General features: G+C 40.6%; 1 protein-coding gene across 3 annotated transcripts in view; it reads right to left on the minus strand.

The window, feature by feature from the left end:
* The window catches only part of Nostrin (nitric oxide synthase trafficking), a 57,457-nt gene extending 53,505 nt beyond the window's left edge, over window positions 1-3,952 (minus strand). For 2 of the 3 annotated variants that reach the window (XM_076865989.2, XM_076865992.2), the window contains exon 1: window positions 3,816-3,952. In XM_076865989.2, coding sequence (XP_076722104.1) covers window positions 3,816-3,842 — 27 coding nt within the window. In that variant the 5' untranslated portion in view covers window positions 3,843-3,952. The remainder of the gene's footprint in view (window positions 1-3,815) is intronic. The other variant, XM_076865990.2, reaches the window with a different exon arrangement.
* Window positions 3,953-20,578: the final 16,626 nt, after the last annotated feature.

Below are 20,578 nucleotides of genomic sequence, written 5' to 3' on the forward strand. Positions count from 1 at the left end.
AGAAACCGTGATATTCCGCTTACATTTAATTAAATAAGTTTTTGCTGGATGCTTTTCCCATGCCAGGCACTATGTTACTGTGAATGCTGATTCATTGGGGGAAATATTTCAAAACATTACCCCTCTAATTTATTAGCCATCTGTGTGATATTTGGAATCCCCATGGTTGGCTATCAAGAGCATGTGATATAATCCTCTTATTTTACAGATGACAAAACAAGGGCCTAAGAAATGTGAAATGGCATGTTACTCATCTACTGCAGTATGCTGGGGTTACCAGGAGCCACATGACAGCCATGCCAAACTCAACCTTCCTTCTCCATCTCTGCGGTGGATCGGAAGCTCTCAGGAGCCATGGACCATGCACTAGCAGCTTCTGAGTTAGCTCCAGTGATCTAGGCTGAGCCACCAAGATGGGCAGCTCAGCTGGAATCTGAGCCCGGTCACCAACCTGAGGGACAGCCTGGTCCCAGGATAGAGGCTGCCTGTGTGGAGACCAGAGTCTTGCTTTGACAGCCCTACCTGGAAACTATATAAGTGCGGCTAAAGCAAGAAGCGGGCTACAGCTTGTTGTCTGGGGAAAATTTGATCCTATTTCCTTGCACATGGATTTGAAGATGATTTTACTTGGCATATTTTTAGGTTTAGAAGCTAAGCTCAGAGGATCAAGGCCCAGAGCCAATTCTTTTTCTTTTCAAAAGCAGAACTTTAAAAAATTTTCTTTAAATAAGTTCTGACACTCTCAAGATCAGTTAAAAGCCCTACCCTGCATTTAGTCAATCTTTGTACTACCCTGGTGACAATAATTTCAAAATAAATGCTGACCTGGCTCTTTCAAGCTAATTGTGTGTGTGTGTGTGTGTGTGTGTGTGTGTGTGTGTGTGTGTGTGGTAGGGATTGAACCCAGGGCCTTCTGCATGCAAGGCAAGCACTCTACCAACTGAGCTATATCCCCAGCCCCTCAGAATAATATTTTTAAATGCATAAAATAAAATAACAGGATGACAAAGAAAACTAAACTATATTGATTTATAAAAACATTTTTTAAGATTGTGATATGTGCACCTTTTTATTAGAATACTAAATTAACAAGTCTAAAGAATTATCAAATTTCCAAATAAGCCTGAGAATATAGCTGCAACAACTGTAATGTTATAGAAAAATATCTGTGATTTTGGTTACACAGTCGCAGACCCTGGTAGTAGTTTTGAGGTTTGTTGCTTATATCTAGAATTGAAGGAAATTCAATTCTACATTTCAGTTAGCAAACAGTACAAATACAGATTTTTTTCCCATGTAAGTCCATGTAGCCCACTGAGATCCATACAGGAATTCACTAGTGTACACAAAGTTAAGAACTATAGCTAAGATAATGAATTGTGTTCGGTGTAACTCTAGGGACTCATGGGATAGGGCATCTTGCAGGTGGTTAAACTTTTGGGTTCTTTTATAACTACGTAAATATTTCATGAAGTGTCCATTTGTAGTCTGTTCCCTTGTTTATTATGTTCCCAAACCGTGGCCTCATCTTCACAGAGCATTGTTCCCCAAGTACAAGCTGGAATTGTACCAGGAAATCAACTCAAACACTTGATGAAGATGAAACAATAGCAAATAAATAAATATGCTCTGCCTTTAGAGGGTTTAGAAACCTAGGCTGAAGGGATATCCGCCCCCTCTTGACTCCCGGATACTTTTGGTGGCAATGGGCCCACAGAGATGACCTTCAGAGTTGTGGATAAGGACAAGAGTCCTTGGCACAATGGCTCAGAAGAGGGCAAAGAACTATTCAGGATCCCAGGGAGTGGAGCTTTAAATGGGCACAAAGGCGAGGAATGTCTTGAGAGCTGCTTAAAAGAAAACATTTCTCCCAGGTCCTGACCTGAAGACCATCACCGCCCACCAAAATGAAGCCAGGGCTTCATTCAGTTCCTTTTTCTTTTAAAAAACTTGATAGAGTGGAACCAACCTAGATGCCCTTCAGTAGATGAATGGATAAAGAAAATGTGGTATACATACACAATGGAATATTATTCAGCATTAAAAGAGAATAAAAGCATGACATTTGCAGGTAAATGGATGGAGTTGGAGAATATAATGCTAAGTGAAGTAAGCCAATCCCAAAAAACCAAATGCCGAATGTCTTCTCTGATTTAAGGCTGCTGATTCATAATAGGGCTCGGGCCGGGGGCGGGGGGCGGATGGGAGTATTAGATGCACTCTAGATAGGGCAAAGGGGAGGAAAGAGAGGGGAGGGGGCATGGGGGGTAGGAAAGATGGTGGAATGAGATGGACATCATTACCCTAAATACATGTAGAAAGACATGAATGGTGTGACTCTGTATAACAACCAAAGATATGAAAAATAGTGCTCTATATGTTTAATATGAATTGTAATGCATTCTGCTATCATGTATAACAAATTAAAATTTAAAAATTAAATTAAAAAAACTTGATAGAACCTACCCTCAGTTACCCTCTCTTCTGTTACATTCTCCTCTTGGCACTGGGCATTAACTTTCTTACTTGATGACTGCTAGTGCCACATTTCTGCCTGCATTTATCATCTCTGTCCCTACCATCCTTGTACAATACAAAACATCCTCTGGTACCAATGCTGAGACACAAGAGATTTTAACAGTTTAGGGAGAGAGCAAACCCATGGAGAAGAAAATAAACAAATGATAAATGACTTCTAGAAAAATTATTCATAATTACCAATGGAGAGGAGATTCAGACTGAGGTAACAAAATGGGGAAAGTTTCACTTTTAACATCTCTATGCAACTATACTGTTGGAATAGGTTTTTACATTAAAAATGTCTTATTTTCATATTTAAAAACTAAATTAGGCAGAGCTGGCTACTACATTATCGTTATTAATCTTCTAGCCATTTATTAGTTTATCTCATTTAGATCCTCTGATCCTTGAACTTATTTATTTTATGGAAGAAAATCAATAATCCTCCTGTGATCCTTTTCTTTATGGCTTTAGTACAAACCCTATTATCTGTTTTCCCACATTTTTTTTTTTAAACAAAATACTTGAAAGATGACTACAATCCCTTCCTTCCGGTGCCACCAGTTTTAACTTTTTAGTAACATTTATTATTGCATTTATTGGGTCAAGACACTGATAATCCTTGATTATTTTTTAAATAAATCCTCCCTTTATTTAAGTCGCTTCTTGTGCCCTATGTCATATCTGCTACTGCTCTTAAGGACCTCATAATGTCTTTGGGCTTTTGACCAATCCTGTGTTTTTGATAATCCTCTCAGGACTGAAGCAACATGCTGGTAAATCAGTCTGAGAACCACCACTGCTGACAGGGTGCAGGGTCGATCTTCCTTCTGCAAGGACCTGGCATCCCCAACTCTAAGCCACACAGAAGGGAAGCGCCAAAACCTCCCACCTCCCTGATTCCATTCCCAAAGTGAAAAATTGGCTGCACACATTCCGTGTGTTTTTGTATCGACTGCATACATGATGTTGGCACCATTGATCTTAAGACTGCTTTCCAAACAGCCACCATCTGGATCTAAATATGATGCTATATATTTACTCAAACTTCTTCCACAAATATGAGAATGAAGGATGACAATTACTGAGATTTCTTAGAAAGGCCTCTTTTTTTAAAAAAATAAAATCAAACCAAAGAAAAACCACAGACTTCTGTACTGTAGCCAATATCTAAACCCATTTGTTTGCTGAACGTCTCAAATTTCTGAAGTTGGCACCCAGGAGTAGAGAAATCTACCCCCCCGCCCCCCAACACACACACACACAGGCGCACAAACTGCCACTGAGCTACTCACCGAACAATCTGTCAGTGGGTCCCTCATGTTGAAATGCTTTTCCTTTTGTCCTTTTACCTACACTCCAGCATTCTGGACAGTGCAATCGAAGCCGGGTGTGTCCTGGACTTCCGGGATTCAAAGGGCCTAGAATACGTCAGTCCTTGTCAAACACACCAAGGAGGAAGTCCCAGCCCCTGGACTTTCATCCAGTTTGTTTCCTGAAAAAAGCAAAGAACTGCTGTGGGTCAAGAGAGCCAGTGGAAGATAGTGAGAATGACATCTGCAAACACTCTGGGTGAAGGGCGGGACACAGAGGCCTGGAGAGTATAGCCCTGGGGAGGAAGGCCTGAGCTGTAAAATGGACCCACAGTCCTGGTGCCCAGTGCAGAGCAGCAGGACTTATATTATCTCAACTAGCTCTATTAATCATGTTTTAAAATTTTCTGTATTTGTTTTAGTGAGCTTTTTTATTGCTGTGACCAGTAGACCTGACAAGAACAAATTTTAGGAGGAAAAGTTTATTTAGCACTCATGGTTTTAGAGGTCTCAGTCCTTAGATGACTGACTCCATTGCTGTGTGCCCAAGTTGAGGCAGAATATCATGGAGGAAGAGTGTGACAGGGGAAAACAGTTGGGAACATGGCACCAGGAAGGAGAGACAGAGAGAGAGAGAGAGAGAGAGAGAGAGAGAGAGAGAGAGAGAGAGAGGAGAGAGAGAGAGGGAGAGGGAGAGAAAGGGGTGAGGGGAAGAGAGGGACAGCTCCTTTCATCACAGATAAAAAATAAAACCACAAAGGCACGCCCCCAATGACCTCCTCTAGTGACAGTTACCACCCAGTTAATCCCTATCAGGGGATCAATGCACTGATTAGGTTAAGATTATCATAATCCAATCATTTCACCACTAAACTTTTTTGTATTGTCTCACACATAAGGTTTTGGGGGACATCTTATATAACATAACAGTATTCCATGCTACTTGGACATTTTGGATCCTGTAGACCCAAACAAAAACTGCCTCTGTGAGTACTAGTTAATTTCTAGAGACAGCAAACAGCTTGTCTGTAAACATACCTTCCAGTAAGTAAACCAGCAACCTGAAGCCCAAAGCCTCATCTCACACCAAGCCAACATACCCCTGCTCACTACAAGGCTAGGTACCAAACAACTAGAACCTGTGCCAAAAGAACTATGATTATAAAATGTCCAAAAAATATTGTCAGGAATGGGGGCCATACATGAACTGTCTCTCAGGGTCAAACTCAACCCAGCCAGCACAATAGGACCAAGTAGCTATGCTATCAGTGTAAGATAGATTTGCCTGCTTCATTCTCCATTGCTCAAAAGGATGGAAAGAACTAGGAATCATCCATCAGGAACGTATTTTTTTATTGCTTTCTCAACACGTGTGATATCAATTATCAATCCTTAGGTTACCAACTAGTAGCTGAGGAATAGTGACAGCTAGCTGTGTACAGGCTGTGGGTAGCTTTGCTCTGACTTGCAGGCAGTAAGGGCAGACCTAGCCTTTACTAAAGCAGTTCTATTTATAGTTCAGTGAAATACTTCAGAGTTCAAAATCATCCAATTTGCAATTAACAAAGCATCTCAGCATAATGAAAGACATTTAGTCTGATTATAAATGACTCACGTTCCCACTGGAGGGCTTCACTGACCTCAGAGATTTTATTTTTCTGAAGCCTGAGCTTGGAGTCCTGGGACCGCTAGCTCAGTGTCTTCCCCATGATTCCTTCCCCCATTTTTTCTTGCTGCTCTTTGTCTCAGTTTTGTCCTAACTCAGTCAAAATGGGGAGCTCAGTCTCTTTTTAGTCAATGATTTTGTGGCTATGACCAAAAGACCCAACAAGAACAAATAAGAGGAGGAAAAGCTTATTTGGGCTTACAGTTTCAGAGGATCAGTCCATGGTCGGCCAATTCCATAGCTCTGGGCCTGAGGAGAGGCAGGACATGGTGGTGGCAGGGCGGGATGGAGGAGGGCATCGCAGGACACGGCAACAAGGAAGCAGAGAGAACTCCGCTCACCAAGGACAAAATATAAACCTCAAAGGCACCCCTCCAGTGACCTACCTCCTCCAGTTGTTGTGAGATTCTTGAACTGAGACACGAGACCAGAACCATCAGTAGGAAGCAGTATTTTTTTTTTTTTTCTGCCAGCCCTGGCTCAGCGGATTCTCATCCAAAGGCTGAGCCTTTTATATACTTTTGTTAGTTTCCTTTTATATACTAGTTCTTTGTCTCCCATATAAAGTAATACCCATTCCTGGTTGGGCATTCTATTTCTCTACTACAGAGTAGAAACGATGTTACAACTGAGTTGTGGAAGGCTCACATTGATACTGATGGTGCCACATTATCTTCTCCTTTGTTCTGAAAAAAATCTCTACCATACAGCCACTCCCCACCTGCCTGTAGTCACTGCCCAGTCAACCCATATCAGTAGAATAATCCATTAAATAGGTCACAACTCTCACATTCACCTCTAAATATTCCTGCCTTGTCTCACACATGAGCTTTTGAGGGACACCTCATATCTAAACCATAACAGCCTTCTTTGCCAGTTTCTGTAATAAATGCCATCACACCAAGCTTACTGTGATCTTCTTAGCCAAATGCAGACCTGTAGGGCATTTCTACACCCTTTTCCCTCACTTGCACCTTTCTCTGAGGCTAACTGGCTTTCCCTCTGGACACCTGCTAATTTAGAATATGTTCGCCTTACCTCAGTACCCTCTCCCCTCACCAGCCTGTGGAAGAGCTGCAGGATTTCCTGGCTAAATGCAGATTGATAATTATTCAGTTTCTCAGAGGGATGTTTGAAAAAAAGGTCAGAAAAAGAGTGTGACAAGATATCATTTATATCTTGTCACAATAATACCACTTAACAATTAAAGGCCAGCAGCTTCAAATGACACAGGATTTATTTACTCACAAATTTGTGAGTTAACTGGTGATTCTTCAGCTCTCCTCTGGGCTCACTCATGCTGCACCTTCACAGTTTTGCTGATCCTGGAAGGGCTGGGCAGAGCAGCTTTCTGGGCACTACTGGGTGGGTGGCTGGCTGGGGGTTGGCCGTGGGCTGAACAGCCTAACCCTGGCTGTTCCCAGGGCAAGATAGAGGAGCCCAGAGATTGAATGAAAGATTTCAAGGTCCCCTGAAGTGCAGAACTGAAATTGATTCCCTATCATGTTAGCCATGTCCAAGGGACCAAAACCACCAGAGGTCAGCCCAGATTCAAGGAGGTAGAACTGAATGTCTTATTGCAAGGGCATAGATACAGAGACGGGGCAAGAATGGAGATTCGTTTACATTCAACCTACCACAATGACTGGTCAATATTTGTTCTTGAGTGACTGGAGAGATAAGCAGGAAGATAGAGGGTGTGGCTTCTCTGTCTTTATCTCCCTTCCCCCACCCAGATTGGCGAAACAGGCTTTGAACATCAGCAGAAACTGAAATTAAGGAGAGAAGTAACAGGGAAGCTTTAGACATAAACCTCACAATGTATCCTACATAGACCCTAACCCAGACCACAAAAACCCTCTCCCAGAGTGGGAGGGTGGGAGGGTGGGAGGCAGCAGCAGAGCATGACTCTCCTCCAACAGCTCTGCTGAGGCTGACGAGTCACCTTGACAGGGAGTCAAGGGCAGATCAACTTGAGTAAATGTATCCTGGTTCATGAGAGTACTCCCCCAGCTCCGTGCCTCCCAGGAAGGCTCATGGAGACATGGGGAGGAGCCACTGAGTTCTGTGTGAAGGAGGCCAAAGAGCCCTGTGACTTTGGAATTGATATTAACAGAACCTTATTGGTACCCACAGGTTGATGAGAACTTTACCTGTAGTGAAGTACCTCACCAAAGAAGAGGCATATCATACCATACCCTTTCTTTCTTTTTTTTTCTTTTTTCTAGTTCTTTATCTATACATTTGTCTCTGCCCTTAGGTTTCTGGCCCACACTCACTCTCTGGCTTCTGTCCAGGGCTCCAACTTGATCTCTCAGATCTTATTCCTGCCAACTTTGCCCATCTACGCTCAGCATCCCACTTCCCTACAAGACCTCTCTTCAGAAAGAAAATCTGCAATGGATTCTCTTTGGGTCTGGCCTGGAAGTTACTCCGTGGACTCCACCTACCATGTTTTGTGCTGCCTTCAAGGGAGTTGACAACACTAATTATACCTTTATTAAGTACTCATAAAATAAATTTTGGATGCTAAGTTATTAAAAAACAAGAACCAAAATACAATAGGGACTAAGGGCAATACAAAACTTGTCTTAGAAGTTTCTTTAGTAAGCCATGTAGTGCAAAAAAAAAAAAAAAAAAAAAATCCTCATTAGGGACCTGATTAAATAGCTTATAGTAATATGAACTCTATTGAGGCTGATGAGTATTTACCATCCCAGGCACTATTCTAAGTGCTTTTAAAATAATAACAGCAATCATTTAAGGTAGATATGTATTATTATTTTGATCTTTACAATGTACACACAAAATCTGAGTGACTTAATGGAGTGACTTACCCAAGTCATGCATGGAGGGGAATGACTGAATTCATCTGACTTCAGGGAGGCCAGGTTTAATGACTATTCTATACTTCCACACAATCCAGATATTGGCATCCTAAACATCCAAAAGATGAGGATGTAGTATAAAATGTTCAATTATGTAGACTAACTGGGGTTGCAAAAGAATCAGTATGGTTCTGGTTTGGTATCTATGTAAGAAAAAAAAAGATAGAGGCACATAAGTACCGGACACACTAGAGGGTGTCTCTGAAGGTCAGGATTATAGAGGACTTTACCTTTCTAGGTCATACCTTTCTGTGTAATTTTACCCTTTGAAACTAATATGTATAGTTTTAGAAACCAAAAAGGACAAAAAAAAATTAAGAAGGATGACAATTATGCTCTTCAACTTTTAACAAGGTGAAATAGTGATGATGTTCTCTGTCATTTTATGCTACAGGATTTCACAGATGCTCTTCCTTCTCTCTGGTGGTTCTTCCATCTTTACGTTGGCCTAATTGACTTTTATTTATCTCCGATTTTGTTGTGTGTGTTGATTTTTCTCAGAAAGAACACATTCTTGCCTTTGTCCTACTGTTGTCTATTGCACCCATCTCTTTTGATTCATTTATCCCACTGTGCTGAAACTATTGGTTTAATGGTCTGCTTCCCACAGTATTCATTGAAGTCCTTATAGCCAAGTTACTTGGAGTAAAGTAAAAGTTCAATAAATAACTGCTTTTATTGGATTGAATGAAATACTGAGAAAGTGACCCCATTAGCTACCTCCTCTTCATTGGTAAGACAGGAAATGTTTCTTATGGGTAGGTCTGTGTCCTGAACTATCAGGACACAGAGTTCAAAACACTGAGAGGGAAGATAAGTGTGGCCTTCTGGGCAGGAACTCTAAAATGGGAAACAGCTCAAATGCACTTGGGAGGCTCAGACACAGATTAAAAATGGCCTTGACAAGCAGGAAACTGAGAAGGACTCAGTGAGAATCCCTAGGGGCCACTTAGAGAACTTTCTTGGAGATTTGTTGGTTAAAAAGATAAACAGATGAAGTAAAGAGAGTTGAGACCAAGAATAAAATCAAAGAGTGCCCTAATGTTAAGAATAAGTTTGGGAAAGTTGGAGTTTCAATTGAGCTGAGTTCTGCAAACTTTGCCAAGAACAACTAAGAGAATTTTTGCTATATTCACAGCAAGATAGAGGTAAAGAGGCAGCACTGTGGCTTTGTTCCCACAGCTGGTTTGCTTTTACTAATGGCAAGAGTGAGCAGGACCACTTGATTAGGCTGCTGGGGTTCAGGGGCTGGGAGATCTGGCAGGGTGGCTCCCCACAGGTGGAGTGCTTTCCTAACAGGACAAGCAGAAACAGAGGTGACATGTTTCAACTTATCTTCCCAAGCCAGCTACCACTCCTGAATCCTGCTGGAGTTGACACGAGAGCAGGACTGTTGGGGTTGGGGATAGCCATGGACAGAGCTACCACACATGACACCATTTTTACCAATCACCCTCAGAAGGGAGCGGAGGATGATCTCATTCTGATTAAATTACTTATCATTTTTAGTCTCTGCTTGTTTTAGCAATTCGTTTCCTTTATTTCCATCTCTCTGCAAAGCTAGAGGAAGCACTTCCAAATTCTTGATGAATGCTCCATGCCTCAGGATAGAAAAAAACATTCTTTGAAATGTAGAAGCACAAATGAGTATTTTTACAGGTACTGGAGGCAGTGGGGGTGCACACTGATCCCATTCTTGTTAATTGCCAGCTTACTTTGTAGCATCTAAGGTAACTTATGCTCAGCTTGTTCTAATTACATTGTGGTTTTTAAAATTGCACAAAATAAGCTTTGCACCTCCTACTACTTCATAAAACTTACCTAATTTTTAAATCTGAGCCCAAATGGTCATAATTAACTTACTTTATATACATAAAACCCAGCCCTGTATTTGGTGTGCTAGGGTTTAATATTCATTAGGCATGCCCAAGTTTCATATTAATTCAAAAACTCCAGGTGCTAATGGAGAAAAGAGATGAAATCAAATAGATTAATTTGCATAAAACAAATTAGAGTAGATTTACTTTTCCCCCATAAGCCCTAGGAAATGAAGACTAATGGACAACTAATTAACAGTCAAGTCATCCTATTCTGTGATCTATGGCTTTGACTTCCAAAAGAAAAGCCTAAGAACAAGGACATTTTACAAATACAAATTTGCCCAAATTACATTATATCTTCATTTGGTCACCTACATTGAGTTAATCTATAATCAGTCTTATAGCTCTCAATGAAAATGTATACTGGAATGTGTAGTGTAAGGGCTGTTTTAGTCTCCAGGGCAAATGATGAGTTTGGCATTTGTGCATACGCAAACAAGGTGCCACCCACAGGGTTTATTTGCCTTTTCCTTTGTGGTCCCCTCTGCACTTTATAAATCATGATTTATAGTATTTCATATAAATCGTTGCCAGGTTTTGGTGATAGAATTATAGGGAAAAAGCAAAAGCACTCAAAATGGTTATTTATTGCTCCTTCTGCAGCCGGAACTGAGGAGCTGAGGGTGGGCGTGGAGAGGGGAGAGCTTTATTCTTCACTCTATTTCTTTTTGCACATTTTGAATTTTATGTCCAGTGCTTTTGTTACCTATTCAAAAACCTATAGTAATTATTTTTCAAGTCATTGCACACCCTGGGGACTCTGAGCACTCAATGTATAAATCCTGTCCACTCAGAACTTAGGTTCAAATGTGCATACTTGTTAAACATCTTCCCTTGCTGTCTTCTTAATCTATTTAACCCCTTAGCCTCTCTCACAACTCTTCCAGAAATGGTTCTACTGAAAATTTGACTCCCTATTTAGCATTTTACATGATTGATAACTCATGAATGTACATTCATTTGTTCACTCAATGAGTACTTACGAAGCACCCGCTTGCTTCCAGGCGCTGAAAGGGACACAAAGATGAACAAGCTCTAATCCCTTTTTTTCAAGGAGCACAGTTTAGCCCAGGAAGGTTACATCCATTATGATAGATTTCATAACAGTAAATCTTTGCAGACACATAATGTGAGGAACACATTTCAAAGAGGAACCTAATTCAGCCTGGTTGAGGAAAAGAATGATAGAAAATGCCAGTAAAAGATGATGCCACTTGCTGATACTTGAAATGTGCATATTAATTATGGTTGCATAATGGAGCATATGTCATGTTGGTATGTATCTCCAGAAAATTATAAATCTCTCAAGAATGCTTTGAGCACTTAGTTTGCATGAAACCTTCTAGCTGAAGAGGCTGGGGAGATACAGAGGCCAGATTGTTGGAAGACTTGGGTGCTATGTTTTAACTTTACCCCAAAGGTAACTGTAGCCACGAAGTAGTCTTCTCTCCATGCAGGATTTTAAGTACTTCGCTGATATTTAAATTTGCATGTTTGAAAGAACACTCTGACATTTGTATAGAGACACTAAAGAGAAGTGAGAAAAGGATCAGGAAGAATGGGAGTCTATTGCTAAGGGCCAGAAGAAAAAGAGTGAGGCCTTAATGCACATGGAGAGGAAAGGGCAGAGATTTAAAATGCAACCAGCAAGATTTGGTAATGAATTGGATCGGGTATAGCTAATGAAGGGTGGGAGGAATCTAGAATGCAGTAAAAGCTTCTGGTATCCTCCTTAGATTGTTCTTCTCTCTGGCCACCAGAGAGCAGGAATTACTAGAAGAGGCTTTGGTGTATGGAGGGTTCAAAACTTGGCTACACATTAATTAGTATGCTAATTTGGAAAAAAAATCTTAAAGCCATTATCTTTCAGTTCCTTGATAGGTAAAAATGGAAGTAGTATTATTGCATACCAAATAGCAGAGTATACATTAGTGTTCAGTAAATATTGGTTGCTATTATTTCTGTTATTATTACCACATTATTTTGCAGAAGACATCATTACAGTTGATTTTTATTCCCATATAAAATACTAAAAAAAATGCCATTCTAATTCAAAAGCTTGCCAAAACTAACTTGACTACTCTACTTACAAACAATTTAGAATTCTCAAGAAATTTCAATTAATGCATCTTTTCTACATTTTTCTTTTGATAGGCTGAGGCATTTTGTATCATCTTATAGTTTTTGAAATTTGAAGTTGGAATTCTCATTTTTTTAAAAAAGATATTGTTACCTCTAAATATTTGAAAATTTCACTCGGAATGTTACTAGAGTCTTCAAGTCTCTATTAATAAGTTCATTAATAACAATCTCAAGGTTACAGACAATTTCCAGGTTCAGTATAAAGAATTTTTTTTCTTTTTTTCTTTTTCCCAAATGAGCTGCCAACCCAGTGCTCCATCACCCTCTAATATTTCAGTGTACATTTCTAACACAGAAGGATATTCTCCAACAAAACAACAATACAAGCATCAGAGGCAGGAAATTAAAATTGATTCATTACCACTATCTGATCCTCAGTTCCACCAATTGTCAACGTTCTCCATGGGAACAAGTTTCCTTTCAGGATCAGGCTTGCATCTGGTTGTCCTGTCTCTAGAGACTCCTTTCCTCTGGTATACTTCCTCAGTCTTTCCTTAACCTTCATGCATTACCCATTTGAAGATTCCCAGTTGTGGCTGGGGATGTGACTCAGCACCTGCCTAGCATGCATAAGCCCCATGCACAAGATTCAATTCCCAGCACTGAAAAACAAAATGAGAAATACCAGTTAATTATTTTATAGAATGTCCTTCAACTTGGGCTTATCTGATGCTTGCTCCTGGTGAGATTAAGGCTAGACATCTTTGGCAGGAATATCACAGAGGTAATGCTATATTCTTAATTTCATCCTTTCAAGTGATTCATGATATCACTTGTCCCTTAACTGATGGTGTTTACTTGAGTAAGATGATGTCTTCCAGGCCCTTTCTCTATGAAGTTACTTCTTTGACCTTTGCACTTATTAAATATTTTGCTCAAATGTAGCTCAAAATGAGGCAAACACCTGTTCTTCATCAAACTTTCCTTTTATTTATTACTTTATATCATAAACTCATACTTTCCTATTTTATTCAGTGTGTTATAATCTGTTCCTACATTAATTCTGATGTTCAAAGAAGTCTAGATTTGGTTAGTGAGAGCCCCTTCAAATTAATTCTGTGTCTTAATAAAAAAATTTTTCATCTTTCTCTGAGCACTTCCTTGCTTTCTAGCTTAAAAGGCTATTCCAGCAAGTCCTTTCCTAGCCCAGCTCAGGGTTTGGTTACTTCTACAATAATCCTGGGGTTTTGTTAATTTTAATTTTTTAATGGGGACTAGATTTAGGAGGAATTTAGAAACTAAGACCTGGGGAATTTGGTATGTTCAGGAAGTATCTCTCTCTCTCTCTCTCCCTCTCTCTCTTTCACATACACTTATGTGCAGATATACATTTATATCTGTTTTTATTGCCATCTGTCTACAATCCTCTAAAAACCATCCATGACTGCCTATAATTTTAATCAGATATTACTAAGTTCATTCAGTTTTCTCCTCTCTCATATCTGTAACTCCTTTTCCCAGAAACAGGAAACTAACTTCCACTGTCCTTTATATATTTATGTGTTTAATCAGCCCCCTATATGTAGCCAATCTCCCACTGCTGCCACTCTGACACTCCAGGCTCTGACTTCCTGCACCAGGGTGTCCCTATGCAGAATTGGTCAGTGAGAGCCAGCAGAGATGGCCTCATCATCTGGTTGGGGCTCTGATACCTTGTGATGTTCCTGCACTTTGCATGATGCCCTCTTCACTCCTCTTGGGGCCTGATCCTCTGTGCTGTGCTGTTCTACTATACAGACACCTCTATACGCCCGTTTGGCTCCAACATCTCATTTTGGGTCATTGCAATTTCCTCACCTGGCACTGATAGAGACTGTCCTCTGTCCTCTAAAGCTTTGGAACTGAACAATTTCAGAAGAAAGGGGAGTGGAAGGAAAAGAGAAAGAGGAAGAGCAAAGGTTATTGTTATTATTAATATCATCGAATTTTTTTATATCTTTCTTTCTTTGTGGAACTGGGGATTGAACCCAGGGTCTTCTTGCTCATGCTAGGCAAGTTCTCTAACATTGAGCTACATCCCCAGCTCCTCTATCTTTCTTATCATTGTTTTTTTTTTTTTTTTTTTTGCTGATTTATATTCTTTCTCTTATCCCTTAATCATGAGCATATCTCAATGTCTGCTTTAGCAAGCATCCCGGAAATGACTTAAAGCTTGGACTGCGTTATTAGCATCACCACTTTTCTGGTAATGCTGTGAGACCATAGGCAAGATTCTCACCCTTTTGTACTTTAGTGTCTTTATCTGAAAAAAAAATGTGGACATAATGACAGCATCTAGTTTCAGTCCTATATTTCCAATGATGAATGGACTGTCATCAGATAAAATTCAAACTGTAAAAATCAGCTTACTCTTTCCCTTCCAGAACTGAGTCATCTCCCCGAAGCTATTTCTGTAAATATACACATTCTTTCTGCAAAGCATTTATTGAGCACCTTCCATGTAGCAGATATTGTGAATGATGATGAGAATTCAGATACAAAATGCCTTTGCTCTCAAGATGCTTACGGTTAAGCAGAGAATCAGCAGGACAAGCTTCAAATATGCCTTATCTTCTCTAGGAAGAACATTAAATTCCAAAAGACTACAGATTTCCATGAGGAGGTGACACACAAGTTAGTCCTGAAGGCCAAATAAGAGCTATAGAAGGAGAGGGGAAAGGCCTTTGAGACAGATCAAAGCCCCGGAGGTGTAGCACACTGTGGCTCATTCTGAAACAGCAGGTTTGAGAGCGTATTTGGCAGAGCCTTCCAGAGGGGATGAGGATGGAGTGGGAGGTGAGGGCTAGCTGAGGGGTGAGGAGGATGCCAAGAGATTTGCTCCCTGCAGCACATCATCCCTCCGTCCCAAATGCCTTCCTGGTTCCATTGGACTCATCCAAATCCTATCCATTCTTCTTGGCTAAAATAACTGCTGTCTGTGCCCTGCCTCACCAATTAGATTGACAACTCCTTCAGTGCAGCAGCTTTGCCTTTGACTTCTTTATACCCCTCAAAAAGCCTAAAATAATGTCCCTCGCAGAACTGGTGCTCCTGCATGCAGCATCAATTTACTTTAGTTTTATGTTTTATTGCATTCATTTGTGTTCTGGCTCTCTGTGCTTTTAGCTAGCGTAGAATGTGCTATTTTTATATGTCCTCAGAAATGATTTCAAAGTGATACCACTAAGAAATGGCAGCACTGGAAGGAGAGTATGTTGGGGTATACAGCATGTTGCGGCTTTGTTCTATGTATCAATGTAGTACCCTAATATTGAGCTACATCTCCAGCTCCTCTATCTTTCTTATCATTGTTTTTCTCAACTGAGAAAACACAAAACAAAACAAAAACACTCCTTACGCTTAAGAACTCTAGGGCCCCTTTAAAAGTCGTCTTTGGCAATGGGCTCTGAAAGCACAAGGAATGGAATACAAAAAGAAAGAGAAAGTTGGAGGCTGATCTCATGGACCAAAAGCGATGTTTTATTCATCATTGGCAGGGCACATCTTTGGGGGGCAAAATGGCGGTGGAGCCAGCATGAGGGTCTGGGTTTTATAGCAGAACCAGGTCATGGGGGAAGTTATTGACTTTGGCTGTCCCTTTTGATGGACAGGGGGCAGGGCCAGGTAAAGGGAGGAGTTTTGGTGGTGGGATCATTTAGGGCGGGCCAGGAGGACAGGTAGGGAAACTGGAATGTAAGTTCCTTTTGGTCCTATTGTCCATATCCTTCATACTCCAGCTGGTCTGACGCTCTACATGCTGCCTACTTCATGGTTTCATGATAGCTGGTTACTGACATCCTGGGACAGGAAAACTTGGCCAGTAAGCCAAGCATTTAATCCTGAAAAAACAAATGACTTGTTCTGACTCAAGAAAAGAGTGCTGCTAATTGCCCTTTTATTTCCCAAAACCCAAGCTTCCAAATAAAGAATTGCATTACCTAGATGTTGTTCATCTTTCTATTTTGCATTGCATCAAATTATCGAACTGTTTGGATTGGTTCCTTTTGAATACGTGCTCTGGGATATCTATCTGGCTTTGTACATTTCCAGATTTGGTTGGGGAAGGTGTGTGCTTTGTGAATTGGAATGATGCAGTAAACTTAAAAAATTTATTTCATCCCTTTGTGTATTTCATTTATCAATGGTCCTCCCTGCAAAGGGCTTCTGATGCAATTGAGAAGACAAAAAGATTATGGTAAAAAATAATTTTGGATTCTGTATTTGCAAACTCAACTACATGCTGAAATTTCTTTAGCCCCAAATTAATGCTTTTGTGCCGCAGTCTGGCTGGGCACAAAATAACCGAGCCACCACACACCTTGTAGATTCAAACAGCAACTCTTTATTCTTGAACTGTCACCAGCACTCTACACGCACGTTCTGGGGAAAATCCACACACTCCACCGGGCTCTGCATACCAAATACTCTCTGAATCCCACGAGAACTCAACGGGAACTCAAGGAGCAGGCGCCTGAGGTAGAAGGATATGCCCTATTCCCAGCAGGATCCACACCCTAAACCTGGAACCGCCCTAAACCCGGATCCGCCCTGGTCCTTGAGCAGGGTCACCTTTCTCAAACATTCATGCAATATCACTGCAAATGACCTGGGTCCAAGGCAAGCCAATTTCCACAATGGAGAGTCCTCCCTCTAAACAACATTGGGTAGGCTGACAAGGAAATTGCCATGCGTCATTCCTACTTGGCTATGGCTCTCAGCACTTTTGGCAGGTCATAAATAATTTTATATCCACTTGACTGAACCATTTTATACCTAAATATTTTTTCACTGATATTCTGGGTGTGTCTATGAGAGTGTTTTTGAATGAGATTGACATTTCAATCAGTAGACTGAGTAAAGCAAATGCCTTTCCAATGTAGATGGACCTTATTCAAATTCATATTGGTTTCTCCTTGACTGTCTTGAACTGGGACATTGATCTTCTTCTGCCTTCAAACTAAGACATGGACTGGAACTTACACCATCAGAGCTCCTGGTCACCAAGTCACCATCTGGAAATTTTGGGACTTTTCAGCCTCATAATCTCAGTGTGAGCCAATTCTTTACAATAAATCTCTCTTTCTCTATCTTTTCCCCCATCCTCTCTCCATTCTATTTCTACTTTCTTGGTTCTGTTTCTCTGGAGAACCTGACTAATAAAGAGTGCTTTTAAAGTCATCCAATGGACCCGCACTGATTGGTGCAAATCTTGAGTTGCTAATGCACACGTTCCCAGTTGAGGCTGAACAAGGGGCATGGTCTCTTCTTGTTCTAGTTCTCTTGATGGAAATAAGAATGCTTTTAATGGCCAATTTAGTGCCATCTCTTTTGCATTTTATGCTTTTTTTTGGGGGGGGGGAGATTTCACTGTTTGAAATAGCCCTCAAGTGTAGTGCTAAAGTGCTGTCTCGTGTTCCTAGGCATTATAAACTTTGTTTAGGTGGGAATTATAGTGTAGTTGTTTGTGAGTTCAGTGTTAATGACCCAGCTATATTTACATAAAATAAGTTTTTTTAAAAAATAAACATGTGGGCTGGGGTTGTGGCTCAGTGGCAGAGCACTTGCTTAGCATGTGTGAGGCACTGGGTTCGATTCTCAGCACCGCATATAAATAAATGAATAAAAAAGGTCCATCAACATCTAAAAAATATGTATAAGACAAAGTTATGAATAAGGTGGATGAATATGTCAAGACCAGAGGTTCATAGGAAGTTAATCCTGTTATTCTAGGTTTATTCTTCACAATTCAAGTGGTGACTGACTATAACTTAACTATTGTGAATGACTTGATTGAGATAGTTTTGCACCTACGGAATCTGATGCCCGACACACAGCAGGAAAGGCCTAAGAGATTTATTTGCTTCTACCTCTCACCTCCTTGTGCTGGGTGGTATAAGCTGAACAGGGCGGGCTCATTCACACGCAACCTGCAGTTAGGAAATCCACAGGCAGCAAGTATTGTCATTTTGGCTGCTAGCCTTCTCCAGAGAGGTGCTTTAGAAATTGCTCTCATCCATCAATGCTCAGTCCACTAGGTGCCTTTGAACTACACATGGAAAGGTGCTGCAACATCAATAAGAAAGAACTCCCTCAGTCAGGAAGCCTGCCCTCCTACCTAAGGTCTGCTTCTGGCTGATGATTGCCAATCTCTCATATTTTTTCAAGCTGCTTTCCTTGAAAGGATTTGGTGTTTCTCTCTGTCCCAGATTGCAGCATCCTTAAAGCAAAACCTTTCACGTGTCATTCTCGGTCAGGGCTTACTTTGCTACCTGTGGCTTAAATCTTTACTAATGCTTAATGCTTAGTTTTTTCCCCCAGTGCTTACCAGCCCATCACCCTGCCTTGTCATTGCGCCTATGACACATCTGCAGACACCACTGGCACACTGAGAGTTTGAGGTAGATCTCTGGTTGCATTTAGGATGAATATTTTTTAGCCCATGTTCTTTCTATTATTAAAGATGTCACCAAATCAGACCATGCTACTCCCTGTTTCATATCCCTACACATTCTCCTATTAGTCTTAACACTCATCCTTTTACCAGGGGATACAGGCTCTGTATGATCTGTCTCTCCCTATCGTTCCAGAATCATCACCTGTGAGTAGCCTCCCCTGTATAGTATCCTTCATCCTCATTGGTCATCTTGTCCATCCTTGAACTCACATGCATATCGTCATCTCAGAGCCTCTGTGCTCCAGGCTCCCACTGCCTGGACTCCTCCCTCCTAACTAACATCTGATCCCCTTCCCCTGTCAGCAGGTCAGAAACACCAAATAAGCTGGTCTATGAGGTATCTGTGGCCATCCAGACTGAAGAACCCTGGAATTCACCGTGCAACCATCTTCTTTCTTCATTACTTTTGTCCTTTGTCACCATATGACAAGACCTTGCAATAAGGACTAAATGTCCTTCCAACATTCATGTTGATATCTTTACCCCCACTTCCTTCGGATGTGACAATATTAAGATGTAGGGATTTTAAATAGGTGATTAAGGTAAAAATAACAAGGTTATATGATAAAATAAGTCTAACGCAATATGACTGGTGTCCTCCTAAGATGAGATTAGGACACATAAACCTAGAAGGTAAAGTGAGGAGGCCATCTGTAAGCCAACAAAAAAGGCCTCCATAGAAATCAACTCCGATGACTCCTTGATCTTGAACGTCTAGCCTCCAGACTGTGACAAAATCAATTTCTGTTGAGTTTATTCTGTCACAGTTCTAAACTACCCAGTCTATAGTATTTTTTTTTTGTGGCAATCCTAGAAAACTAATATTCTTTATTTCTTCCTTTCTTTTTCTTTTCTTTAATATTCTTTACTTTAAAAAAAGTTTTTGGTTCACAGCAACACGAGGTGGAAGGTACAGATGTTTTCCATATGCCCTCTGCCCCCACATGTGCATAGCTTCCCCCATCACTGAGAGCCTCTACTAGTGGTATGTTTATTATAATTGATGAGCCTATGTTACATTGTTATCACCCAAAGTCCATAGTTTAGGGTTTACTTCCAGTGTTGTACATTCCACAGGTTTATATAACTATCTAATGACATGTTTCCACTATTATGGTTCATATAGAATGGCTTCACCACCCTAACAAACTGTGCTCTCCCTACTTATCCCTGCCCCCTCCCCCATCTGTTGGTGGCTATCAATCTTTTTATTGCATCCACAGTTTTGCTTTCTCCAGAATGTCATACAGTTGGACTCATACAACATGTAAACTTTCAGACTGGCTTCTTTTGCATAGTAGTATACATTTTGATTTCCTTCATATTTTCTCATGTCTTGATGAATAGCTCATTTCCTTTAAGCATTGAATAATATTCAGTGTCTGGATGTACCACAATTTATTAATCCATTCTCCTTTGGAAAAACATTTTTGTGGCTTCCAGGTTTGTGTAATTATGAATATGTTGCTTTTTTATCATCCATTTACAGGGTTTTGTGTGAACATGAGTTCATCCTCTTTGTGTAAATGCCAAAGAGTGTGATTACTGGTTAGTTTGGCCAGAGTGTGTTTAGTTTTATGGTTTAATATTGCAAGATGGCTGCATCATTTTGCATTCCCACCAGCGATGAATAACAGTTCCTGAGGTTCTACTGCATTGCCAGCATTTGGGGGTGACAGTGTTCTGGATGCGGCCACTTTTATATGTATGTAGTGGTATTCTATTGTTTCAAGTTG

This window comes from Callospermophilus lateralis, chromosome 9 (genome assembly GCF_048772815.1).
Source record: "Callospermophilus lateralis isolate mCalLat2 chromosome 9, mCalLat2.hap1, whole genome shotgun sequence".
NCBI classification, from domain to species: domain Eukaryota; kingdom Metazoa; phylum Chordata; class Mammalia; order Rodentia; family Sciuridae; genus Callospermophilus; species Callospermophilus lateralis.